The 16,719-nt window shown below is 44.7% G+C and overlaps 1 protein-coding gene across 1 annotated transcript in view; it reads left to right on the top strand.

The window, feature by feature from the left end:
- The first annotated feature begins 14,452 nt into the window (after positions 1-14,452).
- Positions 14,453-16,719, top strand: part of LOC126469952 (lysosomal acid glucosylceramidase-like) — a 167,195-nt gene continuing 164,928 nt past the window's right edge. The window contains exon 1 of the mRNA XM_050097405.1: positions 14,453-14,498. Within this exon, the coding sequence (XP_049953362.1) occupies positions 14,453-14,498 (46 nt within the window). The remainder of the gene's footprint in view (positions 14,499-16,719) is intronic.

The following is a 16,719-nucleotide window of genomic DNA, read 5'->3' as shown; positions in this document are numbered from 1 at the left end:
ATATTAGGATACTGCGATAGTAGGGTACTGCTTGTCATTTAAATATATGGTCATAATGTTTCAAAGCGATATGAAATGGAACGAGTATGTGAGCACTATGGAAGGGAAGGTGAATGGTCGACTTCGGTTTATTGGGAGAATTTTAGGAAAGTGTTGTTCATCTGCGAAGGAGACCGCATATAGAACGCTGGTGCCACCTATTCTTGAATACTGCGTGACTGTTTGGGATTCGTACCAGATCGGACTGAAGGACATCAAAAATGTTCAAATGTGTGTGAATTCCTAAGGGACGAAACTGCTTAGGTCATCGGTCCCTAGACTTTCACACTACTTAAACTGACTTATGCTGAGGACAACACACACACCTATGCCCGAGGGAGGACTCGAACCTCCGGCGGGAGCGGCCGTGCAGTCCGTCACACGGCGCCCAAGACCGCTCGGCCACTCCGCACGGCTGAAGGACATCGAAGCAATTCAGAGGCGGGCTGCTAGATTTGTTACTGGTAGTTTCGAAAAACATGTAAGAGTTACGGAGATGCTTCTGGACCTCAAATGATAATCCCTGGAGGAAAGGCGACATTCTTTTCGAAGAACACTACTGAGAAAATTTAGAGTACCGCCATTTGAAGCTAACTGCCGAATAATTCTGCTGCCACCAACATACATTGCGGGTAAGGACAACGAAGGTAAAATACGAGAAATTATGACATAAGGAGTAATATAGATAGTCATTTTTCCCTCGCTGCGAATGGAACAGGAAAGGGAATGACTAGTATGAGGTTGCGGAAGTGTACAATATTTTGACCAATATACGTATGAGAAAGAACTTTTTTCGACAATGAACCTAATGAATCATAATTAAGAGACAACCCGAACGTGAAAATCAGTGAAATTGTCTGCATCTGTCACTGTGCCGACAACTTGTAAGATATAAATATTATATTACGTCTGCAACACATCAAAAATTATTAAGCAATATTGAAAATAGTTTTATTTTTTGTTGTGTGTCGTTGAGAAATGTGAAATATAAAACCAAGTTGTATGCACTGCGGCTACATTTCCGTTTAAATATGGCGTGTTTGCAGTTTTCCGCAGGCCTCCTCCTCACACTCAGACAGCGTGCCGTGGCGGTCGGGGAAATGTGCAGCTGGCTGAGCACTATGACACTCGTGCCGGGGCCCGGCACGCGAGCAGAATACTTGGGCACTCCTACTGTAATACGTGAAAGAACCAAGTTTTTTACCAAACAGTTTTCTTAAAATCGGATGATAATTATTTCATAGTGCCCATCATGTCCACTCAAGAGCTTCAGCTGCGGCTGCACTGCACATGTACATGTGCGATGAATTTCCGCGTCATACCGGTTCATGTTGAACCGGTCGAATGTTTGCATGGCCTGCATCACTCAAGTTCCATAGGATGAAGTGTTTGCGCGAAAAAATTAATTTTCAAGACGACAATGCCTAGTGGCAGCCCGCCTCAGAGAACTTATTACCTTGGTCGATAAAATGTAGATAAAGGTACGCCTGACTAGTAAGCTGGGCAGGTTTGAGAACATGCTTACCCACAAGCAGCGTACCCTCCTCCCACCAACACTGTCAGACATTAGTTGGACTTCCTTTTTCTGTGGAGGGGGAAGGGTGTATCGTCGGTTATCTGGGTTGATATAGCCCGTCACGATCAGTCACAAGCTCTTCACCTCAATTATAGCTTGAGTCCTCTACTATGTATTGGACACATTCCACTCTCTGTCTGCCTCACAGTTTTTACTATCTACAATTCTCCTAAGTACTGTTTAACTTACCTGTATTTCTTGATGGGTTAATAAATGTCCTATGATATGTCCTTTTTCTTATCAATGCTTTACAAATGTTACTCTCCACTTTGATTCAGCAGACAGCCTTCTCAATTATTATCTTATCAGTCCACGTAATTACCTACATCTTTATGTGGCACTACAGGAATGCACTCCTTGCATGCGTCGGTCTCCTTTTTATGCCCTCCTTCTTTCTTCCGTCAAGTTTTATTTTGATTCCAAGTCATCAGAATGCCTTCACTTCATATACTTTGTTATTTTCAATTTCGATGTTATTTTGTCGCTTATTTCTCCCAGCCCCCATTACTTACGTCTTTCCTCGGTTTACTCTCAGTCTATAATACGTGCTCTTTCGATTGTTTATTCCTTTTAGCAGGTCCTGCACTCCTCACATTCATTGGGGATTGCTTCGTCAACAGCGAATCTTGTCACTGATATACTTCCTTCCTGACTTTTAACCCCATTCTAGAATTTATTTATTTATTTATCTTTTGTTTCATCGTTGCTTCTTCGATTTACAGAGTGAAAAGTAGGGGCAAAAGACTACATCGATGTCTTATACCCTTCCTAATCTGAGTACTTCGTTCTCGGACTCCCATTCTTATTTTTCCCTCTTGGATCCTGCACTTTATGTATATTCTACATCTTTCCTCATAGCTCATACCTAGCCGGCCACGGTGATCTAGCGGTTCTAGGTGCTCAGCCCGGAACCGCGCGACCGCTACGGTCGCAGGTTCGAATCCTGCCTCGGGCATGGATGTGTGTGATGTCCTTAGGTTAGTTAGGTTTAAGTAGTTCTAAGTTCTAGGGGACTGATGACCACAGATGTTAAGTCCCATAGTGCTCAGAGCCATTTAGCCTTTAGCTCACACCTATTGTCTGAGAATTTCGAACGTCTTGTACATTTTTCCATTGTCTTAATAGATCATTTTCCTTCTCCACTCTTTTGTACATTATTCGTGTCAGCAGATTGGATGCATAAGTTGTTAAAGTGATTTGCAATACTTCTCGCCGTTACTATCATTCCAATCTTCATAATTCAGCAGATGACATTTTTTCGAAAATGTGATGGTATGTTCCTATACTCATAGATTCTACAAGCGAACTTAAGTAGGTAATTTTTGAGATTTCAAGAAGAGCAGTGGTGTGGTAAAAAGTACTTTAAAAATTGACGTAAACAATCTCGACAGCAAACATATTTACTTCGTGGCGTTTTTAAGATTTCGTGAAGAACAGTGGTATGGTAAAAAGTACTTTAAACATTGACGTAAACAATCTCGACAGCAAACACATTTACTTCGTGGCGTTTTTGAGATTTCGTGAAGAACAGTGGTATGGTAAAAAGTACTTTAAAAATTGACGTAAACAATCTCGACAGCAAACAAAAAAATGATTCAAATGGCTCTGAGCACTATGGGACCCAACTTCTGAGGTCATTAGTCCCCTAGAACTTAGAACTAGTTAAACCTAACTAACCTAAGGACATCACACACATCCATGCCCGAGGCAGGATTCGAACCTGCGACCGTAGCGGTCTCGCCGTTCCAGACTGCAGCGCCTAGAACCGCACGGCCACTTCGGCCGGCGACAGCAAACACATTTACTTCGTGGCGTTACGAACACCCGCTCCATTCACTGCCACCGCCTACCATCATAGTACGAGGGTCCGAGGACGGTCAAAAACTGACGTAACCAGTTACCACAACATAAATGTTTTTGCTGTCGGGACTGTGTCCATTTTTAACGAACTTAAATAACCATTTGGATGCCAATTTCCTGAAAGATTTTAGAAATTCCGAAGCAGGGTCATTTATTCCTAATGTTTGCCTCTTTAAATTGTTTAGGTTTGCATGCGTCTGGCACCCTTCTCAGCCCGGCGCCCCAGTGGCAGCTTGTGTTGCTTGGGCCTTAAAACGACCCTGATAGTGATATCATATTTATTTACATATCTCCGACAATAGACGATATCGATAGCGACTCAGGGGCGTTACAGCTCATTAGTGAAGAGCGTTTCACGTGGGCTCAGCCACTCACAACAATGGGTTAAGCAAGCAGATGCAGCTCAGTCTTGTGTAGTACGCCACATGTGTTGTTATCAATCACGTCTAGCTTCTATGCAGGTACTGATCCTGCTCTGGACATTGACATAATAGCTGTCGTTCTTGTTGTTTATTCAGTGTTATTCTCATGAAAACTTGGCTTTGTTTATGAATTACCCGTTCGCACTGGGAGCAGATATAAAAGGGGCCACGAATCCTTACCCTATCGTGTTAATGGCGACGTATTCGCACCCACTGCCAGTGTTACGCATCCCAGGGTTTTGGAACGCTGACAGCAACAGCTATCACTGAAACAGCAGCAATAGCAGCAACTGCAGGAAAAGGCAACAGCATAAAGAACAGCAGGATGTTCTGCTGCAGATCATCGCTCAGCAGCAACAATCATATAAGTAGGTATCCATGGCTACTCCTCCGCGGCCGTTCACTTCCTTCGGCGAGTCTTCAGTGGGCTGGGAAGTCTACGTATACAGTTTTGAACTGCTCTGTTTTGCTGACAGCATTTCTTGCACGAAGCAAAGTGTACTGCTCTCGTCTTCTAGGAGTCCTTCATACGAAGTTTTGCAAAAGTTGCAACCACTACTGGACATTACTGGATCGTATTTTAATGTCTCTTTGCTCATTTAACCAACTACTACGGTCAGCAGATGTACCTTGTTGCTACTAATCACCAGCTTAATCAATGGCATAAACAAAATGGCAACAGTGAGCAAAGTAGACTTAAAATTCGAATGGTCTTGCACGCAAGTCCATCTTCACGTACCAGAACTGTACAGTTTCGTATACAGAATAACTGATTTGCGGCGCGACTGTACGCCTTCCTTCCGACACGGAGGTCGCAGCAAAACCTTTGTCCACGTCCGACGATAGTCTAGGTAAAGTGTTTAAAATTGCTAAATCATCCGAGGTTGCTTCAGCAGCACCGCATGCTTTTACAAATCAATAAGTGTCCCAAGTTGTTACTCGCCATCGCAAGCAGTTGTCAACTGATGATTCATAATAGCAATCGTTTATATCGATATCGATAGCGACTCAGGGGCGTTACAGCTCATGATTGAAGAGCGTTTCACGTGGGCTCAGCCACTCACAGCAATGGGTCAAGCAAACAGATGCAGCTCAGTCTTGTCTAGAACGCCACACGTATGTTCACGGGCGTCCGGATCAGCGGCGTCTTTTGAGAAGTACGTTGGCCAATCTGTTCCTTCCTCAGTGCCGAAAGATCTTATTGGAAAGCTAATCAGATAGGTCAGCAACGCTCTCTCTTCTCGTCCATGATACATAACACACGCACTCAAGTAATCTTCAGTCCTGTCCTGGCTGCAGCAGCGGGCACACCGAACGCTGATGCCCGCATCGTGTAGTGGACTGCTGGGCTTGCGGCAAGCGGCCCCGTGTGCCAACAAGCCGCACGCCGGCCTCGTGCCCAGGAAAACGCAGTCACGGCTGCGGAGCAGGCAGCTAACCTGCTCACTTTGGACTTGATGCTGTATGGCCAGTTCATGGAATTCCAGCTGGACACCAGCACTGCCGTGTCTTGAATTAACGAGGGCACTTAGTGCCGACTCAGCTGGCCCCAATGCATTGGGGCAGCGTCGTGTAGTGTCATGTCTTGCTGCCACGTGGCCATTCCTCTCCTCAGAGATCTTCCCCTGCATCTAAGTACAGAAGGTCGAATGCGTACTAACCTTATTAGTTGTGCGCTCCCCTACTGCCATTAACATTTGCGGGTTAGACGACTCTACCAATTAAGTGTCGAAAGTAAATGATCAAGTTCGTTTAGTCTCCAATAACGTGTCTTTTCTGATCTTCACAACCTGTGCACTTCGTTTAAGGAGGTATTTGAACCAATGCTCGGTTGTGCACGTAACATTATGGTTCACATTTCTCTGAAGTTGTCTGTGGTGCGTAAATTTGGCAGAGCTCGCCCACTTCCACTTGTGGTTTGTGAGGCTGTTCAGGAGGAACTCGCTTGGATTCGGGATCAAGACTTTATTTGCAAGTCTCCACCAGTCAGTGGGCGAAGCAGATGATGATCAATCAAAAACCAAACGGTTCTTAAATGTTCATGGTGATTTTACCGACTATTATTCCCAGAAAAGTTACTGAGCAAATTGGCTGAAGGCCTCTATTACTCGAAGGTAGATTTAAAGGTTCCGTATCACCAATAGCCACTGGATGATGCTTCACGTCAGTTGCTACTTTTAAATACGCCATTCAGCTTAAGGGGGGTAGGGCGTCAAACGGACCGACTTGGAGCAGGAGAGGCACCACAGGACATTTTAATTTCCACTGTCTACACTTTTACAAAAAACTTCATAAAACTTTGTCAGCATGACCAAGAAGGATTCAGAATTCAGTGGAAGTTCGAAAACAAAACGAAATAATTTTTTTACATGTGAAATTTCGTCATTTTTTTCACTTACTAATGGCCGCACTTACTAATGGCAGTTATGACCTGTAGATTAAAACTGAAGAAACTGCAAAAAGGTGGGAATTTAAGGAGATGGGACCTGGATAAACTGAAAGAACCAGAGGTTGTACAGAGATTCAGGGAGAGCATAAGGGAGCAATTGACAGGAATAGGGGAAATAAATACAGTAGAAGAAGAATGGGTAGCTTTGAGGGATGAAGTAGTGAAGGCAGCAGAGGATCAAGTAGGTAAAAAGATGAGGGCTAGTAGAAATCCTTGGGTAACAGAAGAAATATTGAATTTAATTGATGAAAGGAGAAAATATAAAAATGCGGTAAGTGAAACAGGCAAAAAGGAATACAAACGTCTCAAAAACGAGATCGACAGGAAGTGCAAAATGGCTAAACAGGGATGGCTAGAGGACAAATGTAAGGATGTAGCGGCCTATCTCACTAGGGGTAAGATAGATACCGCCTACAGGAAAATTAAAGAGACCTTTGGAGATAAGAGAACGACTTGTATGAATATCAAGAGCTCAGATGGAAACCCAGTTCTAAGCAAAGAAGGGAAAGCAGAAAGGTGGAAGGAGTATATAGAGGGTCTATACAAGGGCGATGTACTTGAGGACAATATTATGGAAATGGAAGAGGATGTAGATGAAGATGAAATGGGAGATACGATACTGCGTGAAGAGTTTGACAGAGCACTGAAAGACCTGAGTCGAAACAAGGCCCCCGGAGTAGACAATATTCCATTGGAACTACTGACGGCCGTGGGAGAGCCAGTCCTGACAAAACTCTACCATCTGGTGAGCAAGATGTATGAAACAGGCGAAATACCCTCAGACTTCAAGAAGAATATAATAATTCCAATCCCAAAGAAAGCAGGTGTTGACAGATGTGAAAATTACCGAACAATCAGTTTAATAAGCCACAGCTGCAAAATACTAACACGAATTCTTTACAGACGACTGGAAAAACTAGTAGAAGCCAACCTCGGGGAAGATCAGTTTGGATTCCGTAGAAACACTGGAACACGTGAGGCAATACTGACCTTACGACTTATCTTAGAAGAAAGATTAAGGAAAGGCAAACCTACGTTTCTAGCATTTGTAGACTTAGAGAAAGCTTTTGACAATGTTGACTGGAATACTCTCTTTCAAATTCTGAAGGTGGCAGGGGTAAAATACAGGGAGCGAAAGGCTATTTACAATTTGTACAGAAACCAGATGGCAGTTATAAGAGTCGAGGGACATGAGAGGGAAGCAGTGGTTGGGAAGGGAGTAAGACAGGGTTGTAGCCTCTCCCCGATGTTGTTCAATCTGTATATTGAGCAAGCAGTAAAGGAAACAAAAGAAAAATTCGGGGTAGGTATTAAAATTCATGGAGAAGAAATAAAAACTTTGAGGTTCGCCGATGACATTGTAATTCTGTCAGAGACAGCAAAGGACTTGGAAGAGCAGTTGAATGGAATGGACAGTGTCTTGAAAGGAGGGTATAAGATGAACATCAACAAAAGCAAAACAAGGATAATGGAATGTAGTCTAATTAAGTCGGGTGATGCTGAGGGAATTAGATTAGGAAATGAGGCACTTAAAGTAGTAAAGGAGTTTTGCTATTTGGGGAGCAAAATAACTGATGATGGTCGAAGTAGAGAGGATATAAAATGTAGGCTGGCAATGGCAAGGAAAGCGTTTCTGAAGAAGAGAAATTTGTTAACATCCAGTATTGATTTAAGTGTCAGGAAGTCATTTCTGAAAGTATTTGTATGGAGTGTAGCCATGTATGGAAGTGAAACATGGACGATAAATAGTTTGGACAAGAAGAGAATAGAAGCTTTCGAAATGTGGTGCTACAGAAGAATGCTGAAGATTAGATGGGTAGATCACATAACTAATGAGGAAGTATTGAATAGGATTGGAGAGAAGAGAAGTTTGTGGCACAACTTGACCAGAAGAAGGGATCGGTTGGTAGGACATGTTCTGAGGCATCAAGGGATCACCTATTTAGTATTGGAGGGCAGCGTGGAGGGTAAAAATCGTAGAGGGAGACCAAGAGATGAATACACTAAGCAGATTCAGAAGGATGTAGGTTGCAATAGGTACTGGGAGATGAAAAAGCTTGCACAGGATAGAGTAGCATGGAGAGCTGCATCAAACCAGTCTCAGGACTGAAGACCACAACAACAACAACTAATGGCAGTATTTATTGCTATAGGTACACTTTTCTTCATAAGTAAGAGAGATTCTTCGATGAATTGTGCACAGCATACAAACCCTACTTAAAGGTGTATGAAACTCTAGAATTTTCGAAATCTATTAAAAACTGTGGAAAAAATTGAGGTAATTAACTATAAAATTTGTGTTTTTCCTAAACATGAAGTTTAAAATATAACAGTTCATTCGTTTTTTCATAAATTAAATGAATTCTAGAGTTTCATACACCTGTGAGTATGGTATGTATGATGTGCAAAATTCATCGAAGAATCTCTCTAACTTATGAAGAAAAGTGTACCTATCGCAACAAATGCAGCCATTAGTAAGTGAAAAAATTATGAAATTTCACACGTAAAAAAATTATTTTGTTATGTTTTCGAACTTCCATTGCAATAAGTGTGAATCCTGAATCCTTACTGGTGATTCTGACAAAGTTTTATAAATTTATTTGTAAAAGTATAGACACTGGAAATTAAAAACGTCCTATGATGCCTCTCCTGCTCCAAGTCGGCCCGTTTGACGTCCTACCCCCCTTAAACAGTTTCAGTCACCTACTGTTTGGGTGATGACTGGATGTTGTGTGATGTCCTTAGGTTAGTTAGGTTTAAGTAGTTCTACGTTCTAGGGGACTGATGACCATAGATGTTAAGTCCCATAGTGCTCAGATCCATTTGAACCTACTGTTTGGAGTTGCGAGTGCACCTGTCAATTTTCCAAAAGTATTTCAAACAACTGAGTCAAGTTATTCCACACTGTGTTAATTATTTGAACGTGCTACCGGGTCGATGCACGCGGCACATTGCAAGAATGTTAAACCTCTTTTTAAATGGCTTCAGGAAAACGACTCACGCTGTCAGTTGCAAAAGTACACTTTCTTCATCCTCAGCGTCAAATGCCTGGGGCACATTCTTAGTCACAAGGGTATCATGACCACGCGAGATCACGTCGACGCGATCCTAAAATTGTCGGTTTCCACTATCCTTAAACAGTTGCTGGAGGTTCTGACTAAAATCATATACTAGGCCACGTTTATTCACCAAGTGGTGGAGATCGCGCACCCTTCTCATCACCTGCACAAGAACAGCGTCAAATTTGTCTGGTTGAACGCCTATCACTAGGCTTTTCAGCGCCTTAAGCACAGTCTCAAAGCAGCTCCGCGTCTGATACCGTATATGCCAGGTCTGCCATTGACACTGACGTGTTCCAGTATGGCACTGAGGCAGTTTGTTAAACATCAGATGTGTCTGAGCGCCCATTTGCCTTTGACTCCAAGACATTAAGTGCTACACAAATAACTCTTCCCAAATTGAGAAGAAGGGTTTGGCGATCATTTAGGAGCTCAAGAAATTTCATGTGTATTTGTATCCTAGCAAATTCCACCCTTGTTTGAACATCTAAGCACCCAGACAAGATGGTGCAGCATCGGCAGTGCTGGGAGTTGTTTTTATACAGGTACTCAGCCCAACACAGCAACGTAGGTATTCTGTCCTGCCTCCCTCTCGACTCCGATGTGGAATTTGATCACCTGGCAGAAAGTTTCTTTTGCCCTGGATCAACACCTACAAATAACCCAGGACCAATTCCTCCTGATGATACGCAAGACTGCATCGGCGTTATCCTATGACCCAGTTCTGAGAGTTTTTGGGCCGTTTGTGGGTGCTATGTCGCTGCTGGTGGTGGACACCCACTGAAAATTATCGTTTGTAGCGTGCATGCTGTCCACTTCCACCCATGCTACCATCTGTGCCATTGAAAGGATTTTCTCCCCACCTCCTATGAGGAGATTAAGTAGATGGTCCATACATTCAAAACACAGATGCAGAAGGCCTGGAAGACATTATGAACCAATGATCCATTGCACGCCTTCCTTGCAATGTACAGGTCCATCCATGTCTGTGGGATCAGTCCAGCCAGCATGGACGCCAGCATCGAACCTGTTAGTTCCGCATCCAACGCAGTGCGCTCATCCCGTGTACCGGCCCACCTACACGCAGGATGCTCTTGTCTGGGCTCACACATTCAGCCTGCATCTATGGTGATCCAGTGGGTTCGTTGTAAACAACGGAAGACGTCAGCTGTTTGACGTCACAGCTGGGTACGTCCTCCCAACCAACCACCACAACTAGCTCAGGCTGTGACTACGTCCCTACCCCCGTTTACGCCTCTGATCCATGGACAGACACCAGAATCGGCCACAGCTTGATGTCTCGCCCACTTCCTGCGCATCTGACGCCTTGATACGACCTCCACCTCTGCAAGCCCACCATGCGCATTGTTGGGGGGTTAAGTTTTGAGAGTCTATGGAGATGGAACCGCTCGGTATACCCCAGTCTTACCTCATCACGGAGGCAGTGAGGCAGTCTACTGCTGTCAGAGTACTGTTACTCCCACTACACCCTCCGCCCTCAACTTGGTCTCCTGGTGGATTTAGCACAAAGTGAATGGTACTAGATCTGACATTACTCTACTCTCCCTCCCCTCCCGCAGTTGAGCGCCCCACAAACCAAACATCATTATCATCTCCCTGCCCCCCTCCCCCCACCCACCCCCCCACCCCGCCAATCGTCGACATTATTGGCCTTACATACTGATCTGAAATCAGTATGTATCAGTAGGTATTTGATATCCCCACCAGTGGAAGATATCGATAAGAGCTTGGAGGCATTACAGCTGATGAGCGAAGAGCGCCACCAGAGGCGCACAATGCGTGTCACATGGGAAGGATGGAAAGAAGGGAGTTTAGAGTTTAACTTTCCGTCGGCATCAAGGTCATTACAGATGGATTTCACGTGGCCTCAGACACTTACAGCAGTGGTCTTAGCAATCATCTGCGTCCCAGTCTTGTATAGTACGCCACATGATGTTACCAATCACATCTAGCTTCTATACAGATCCCGAGCCTGCTCTGTAAGTTGACTTGCTGGTTATAGTTCTTACAAGGGAAGCTCCCCATCGCATCCCCCTCAGTATTAAGATGACCCACTCGACAGCCCGTCAAACACTGAACACAGATGAAGCATGAAAACGGGAAGAAGGTGTACTGAATTGTGGAAAAAAGCAAAATAGAAACGTGAATGGTCCAAGAACAAGAAGCGCGATAAAGAGCAGCCTCCAACGACAGCGGTGTCGTGGTCATGTTGACCGCCGAGAGGGCGATCCACGTGCAAAACCCCCGTACGGCGTTTTTTTTTTTTCACTGCATTATGAATTGTCCGTCCGGTCACTGAAATGTTTGTTCTCCTTCCGTAGTATTGGCAGTTGCCATACTATACATTGGTTATAGAATACGAGCCGTGTGGTAAGAATATGTCACCGTCGCAAATAAATGTGATGAATAGTGAGAGCAGGCGAGATACCTCATACAAGTCTCATAGAAATGAAAACAACAAATAAACGGATGCGGACTACGTTACAACAAAGGAATTCTAGAGTCAAGACCTCCAAAACGGAACGCAACTTCAAAAACGTAAAAAACGTTTGTTTTGACTCAGCACAGAGAAACTGCGTTCATTTGTCGCAGATTACGTGACGAACTACGATGTTTTCATCATTTTCTGGGAGTGATCACATTCACATTGATACGAACACTTATACCGGGCACGGAGGCATATCTCACTCGTTAACCAGTCGTACAAATTAGGTGCGTCGATAAGAGATTCCTATCATATGACATACTGTCACTAATGCCGTGTATAACACACCAGACGTGTTTTCCGGCGGAGGATTCGTTTGCTTTATAGCCTTGTCATCAAACGTTTGCGATTACCATCCGAAAGTCACTTCCTTTCGGTTGCTAATAGAGACGTGCAGAATCAACTGTCATTATAGGTCCTTACCTTACTCCTCGCTGTTGCGAACGGACGTTACACCACGACACAGACACAAATTTGAATAAAGCGAACAGAGAAAAAAAATGGCGCAGGAGAGGTTTGAACAAGGCTCACACTCCTGGTAAGCTAACACAGTAAACGCTTAAACACGACGCCTTTGATTTTTTGCACCCTGCTCTATATTGGACAACTTCTCCTTGGACCGTTCACTGTTTCTATTCTGATTTTTTTTACCGACGTCCATTACACCTCTCTCTTATTTTCATGCTTCATCTGTGATCAGATTTTGACGGGCTGTTTATTGCGCCCTCTTACGACTAAATCTGAGGAGGGCGCGATGGACAGTTTCCTTGGTTAGTGTTTATTCAGTGCTCCGCTCATGACGAACTAGACTTTGTTTGTGGATTACCCATTCTTCTCAGGAGCAGACGTACAATTCATAAATCTCTAAAACGGCCTTTAAATAGTCAATAAGACAACGTCACTCTTAGATTAAGCTTCTGGCTCAGCAGCAGTAAACTGTGACTGATGAAGCCATCCACGTGATGCAGGTGGCTGCCTTAGAAAGCAGTTGGCTGCTCTCTTCTAGCTCCAGGAATCGTTTTTCGTATTTCCGAAAACGTTAATGTTGGCCCTCTCTACTATCACTCCGCATTTAAAATTTGTATAATGATTTTACACTACTGGCCATTAAAATTGCTACACCAAGAAGAAATGCAGATCATAAAAGGATATTCACTGGACAAATATATTGTAATAGAACTGACATGTGATTACATTTTCACGCAATTTAGGTGCATACATCCTGAGAAATCAGTACCCAGAACAACCACCTCTGGCCGTAATAACGGCCTTGATACGCCTGGGCATTCAGTCAACAGAGCTTGGATGGCGTGCACAGGTACAGCTGCCCATGCAGCTTCAACACGATTCCACAGTTCATCAAGAGTAGTGACTGGCGCATTGTGACGAGCCAGTTGCTCAGCCACCATTGACCAGACGTTTTCAATTCGTGAGAGATATGGAGAATCTGCCTGCCAGGACAGCTGTCGAACATTTTCTGTATCCAGAAAGGCCCGTACAGGACCTGCAATACGCGGTCGTGCATTATCCTGCTGAAATGTAGGGTTTCGCAGGGATCGAAAGAAGGGTAGAGCCACGGGTCGTAACACATCTGAAATGTAACGTCCAATGACACCCCATACCATCACGCCAGGCGATACGCCAGTATGGCGATGACGAATACACGCTTCCAATGTGCGTTCACCGCGATGTCGCCAAACACGGATGCAACCATCACGATGCTGTAAACAGAACCAGGATTCATCCGAAAAAAAGACTTTTTGCCATCCGTGCATCCAGGTTCGTCGTTGAGTACACCATCGCAGGTGCTCCTGTCTCTGATATAGCGTCAAGGGTAACCGCAGCTATGGTCTCCGAGCTGATAGTCCATGCTGCTACAAACGTCGTCGAACTGTTCGTGCAGATGGTTGTTGTCTTGCAAACGTCCCCATCTGTTGACTCAGGGATCGAGACGTGGCTGCACGATCCGTTACAGCCATGCGGATAAGACGCCTATCATCTCGACTGCTAGTGATACGAGGCCGTTGGGATCCAGCACGGTGTTCCGTGTTACCCTCCTGAACTAACCAATTTCATATTCTGCTAACAGTCATTGGATCTCGACCAACGCGAGCAGCAATGTCGCAATACGATAAACCGCAATCACGATAGGCTACAATCCGACCTTTATCAAAGTCGGAAACGTGATCGTACGCATTTCTCCTCCTTACACGAGGCATCACAACAACGTTTCACCAGGCAACGCCGGTCAACTGCTGTTTGTGTATGAGGAATCGGTTGGAAACTTTCCTCATGTCAGCACGTTGTAGGTGTCACCACCGGCGCTAACCTTGTGTGAATGCTCTGGAAAGCTAATCATTTGCATATCACAGCATCTTCTTCCTGTCGGTTAAATTTCGCGTCTGTAGCACGTCATCTTCGAGGTGTAGCAGTTTTAATGGCCAATAGTGTAAAATCACAGTGCTCCTCACCTGCCCTTCCTCAGAATTATGTAGCTTCTACACTAGCTGGAATTTTGTCAATTCTGGTTGCGTCTTCCACATGAGAAGGAGATTAGACAGACTTACCAGCGACAAGTCAGACGTTGGTGAGTATAGGCAAGTGCTGAATTTTTGCCTCTGCGAGCCGTATAGCACGATTTCCATGATGCATGACAAGGCGGCAACAATGTCCTCCTTTAAGCACGTGACAGGAATTTTCATCTGTGATCGGAGTGTACCATGCATCGATAATGTAGAACCAGCGTACTGCTGGAGCTGCGACCAGCTCTTCGTGTTTTAGTATTTCTCTTGTCCTTTCGATTTTTCCCGTTTACACACCCTGCTGCTTTCATTGCTAAACCACCTATACGTCTAGCTTCTAATCTCATCCTTCCCACTCGTAATTTGTCTTCGTTCATTGATAAATCCGAGTGATCGATGACATTTATTGCCTCTGCGCTCGCTTTATCTATAGCCGCCTATCCAATTTTATTCCTCCTCTCCTGTACTGCATCCCCCCCCCCCCATTTTTTACAGCACTACTATCGATACTTTGACCATTTTTCGCTGACACAGCGAAAAATCTATTTCCTTGTCTTCTACTTTAAAATTTTGGTATCCCGCTTTCTAGTTTGGAGGATTAAAATGTTTACAACTAATACAGTTTGCGTTTCTTTAATCTGGAACCTCTGTCGCAATACTGTTTTAATCAAAGTAAAACGCAGCCTATAATCAATAGTGTAATCCAGATAAAAATACACTGAAACGCCAAAGAAACTAGTATAGGCATGCGTATTCAAATACAGAGATATGTAAACAGGCAGAATACGCGCAGCAGTCGGCAACGCCTATAAAAGACAACAAGTGTCTCGCGCTGTTCTTAAATCCGTTGCTCTGCTACAATAGCAGGTTATCAAGATTTAAGTGAGTCTGAACGCGCCGTTATAGTCGGCGCACCAGCGATGGGACACAGCATCTCCGAGGTAGCGATGAAGTGGGGATTTCCCCGTGCAACCATTTCACGAGTGTACCGTGATTATTAGGAATCCGGTAAAACATCATATCTCCGACGTCGCTGCGGCCGGAAAAAGATCCTGCAAGAACGGGACCAACGACGACTGAAGATAATCGTTTAATGTGACAGAAATGCAGCAGCAAGTTGCTGCAGATTTCAATGATGCGTGCGAACCATTCAATGAAACATCATCGATATGGGCTTTCGGAACCGAAGGTCCATTCGTGTATCCTTGAAGACTGCACTACACAAAGCCTATCGCCTCGCCTGGGCCCGTCAGCACCGACATTGGACTGTTGATGACTGGAAACATATTGCCTCGTCGGAGGGGACTCGTTTCAAATTGTATCGAGGGGATGGACGTGTGCGGGTATAGAGAGACAACCACGGGAATCCATGGACCCTGCAAGTCAACAGGGGACTGTTCAAGCTGGTGGAGGTTCTGTAATGGTGTGGGGCCTTAGCAGTTGGAGTGATATGGGACCCCTGATATTTCAAGATACGACTCTGACAGGTGCCACGTGCGTAAACATCCTGTCCGATCAGCTGCATTCAATCATGTTCATTGTGCATTCCGACGCAATTGGGCAGTTCCAGCAACAATGCGACACCTCACACGTCCAGAAATGGTACAGATTGGCTCCAGGAACACTGTTCTGACTCTAAATACTTTTCTGGCCACAAAAATCCCCACACATAAAGATTATTGAGCATCTCTGGGATGCCTTGCAACGTGCTGTTCAGAAGAGATCTCCACCCCTCATGCTCATACGGGTTTATGGACAGACCCGCAGGATTCTACAAATACATCTACATTTATACTCCGCAAGCCACCCAACGGCGTGTGGCGGAGGGCACTTAACGTGCCACTGTCATTAACTCCCTTTCCTGTTCCAGTCGCGTACGGTTCGCGGGAAGAACGACTGCCGGAAAGCCTCCGTGCCCGCTCGAATCTTTCTAATTTTACATTCGTGATCTCCTCGGTAGGTATTAGTAGGGGGAAGCAATATATTCGATACCTCATTCAGAAACGCACCCTCTCGAAACCTGGACAGGAAGCTACACCCCGATGCAGAGCGCCTCTCTTGCAGAGTCTGCCAGTAGAGTTTGCTAAACATCTCCGTAACGCTATCACGCTTACCAAATAACCCTGTCACGAAACGCGCCGCTCTTCTTTGGATCTTCTCTATCTCCTCTGTCAACCCGACCTGGTACGGATCCCACACTGATGAGCAATACTCAAGTATAGGTCGAACGAGTGTTTTGTAAGACACCTCCTTTGTTGATGGACTACATTTTGTAAGGACTCTCCC

Source organism: Schistocerca serialis, chromosome 1 (assembly GCF_023864345.2).
Source record: "Schistocerca serialis cubense isolate TAMUIC-IGC-003099 chromosome 1, iqSchSeri2.2, whole genome shotgun sequence".
Taxonomy (NCBI): Eukaryota; Metazoa; Arthropoda; class Insecta; order Orthoptera; family Acrididae; genus Schistocerca; species Schistocerca serialis.
This window is presented reverse-complemented; position numbering and strand designations above follow the sequence as displayed.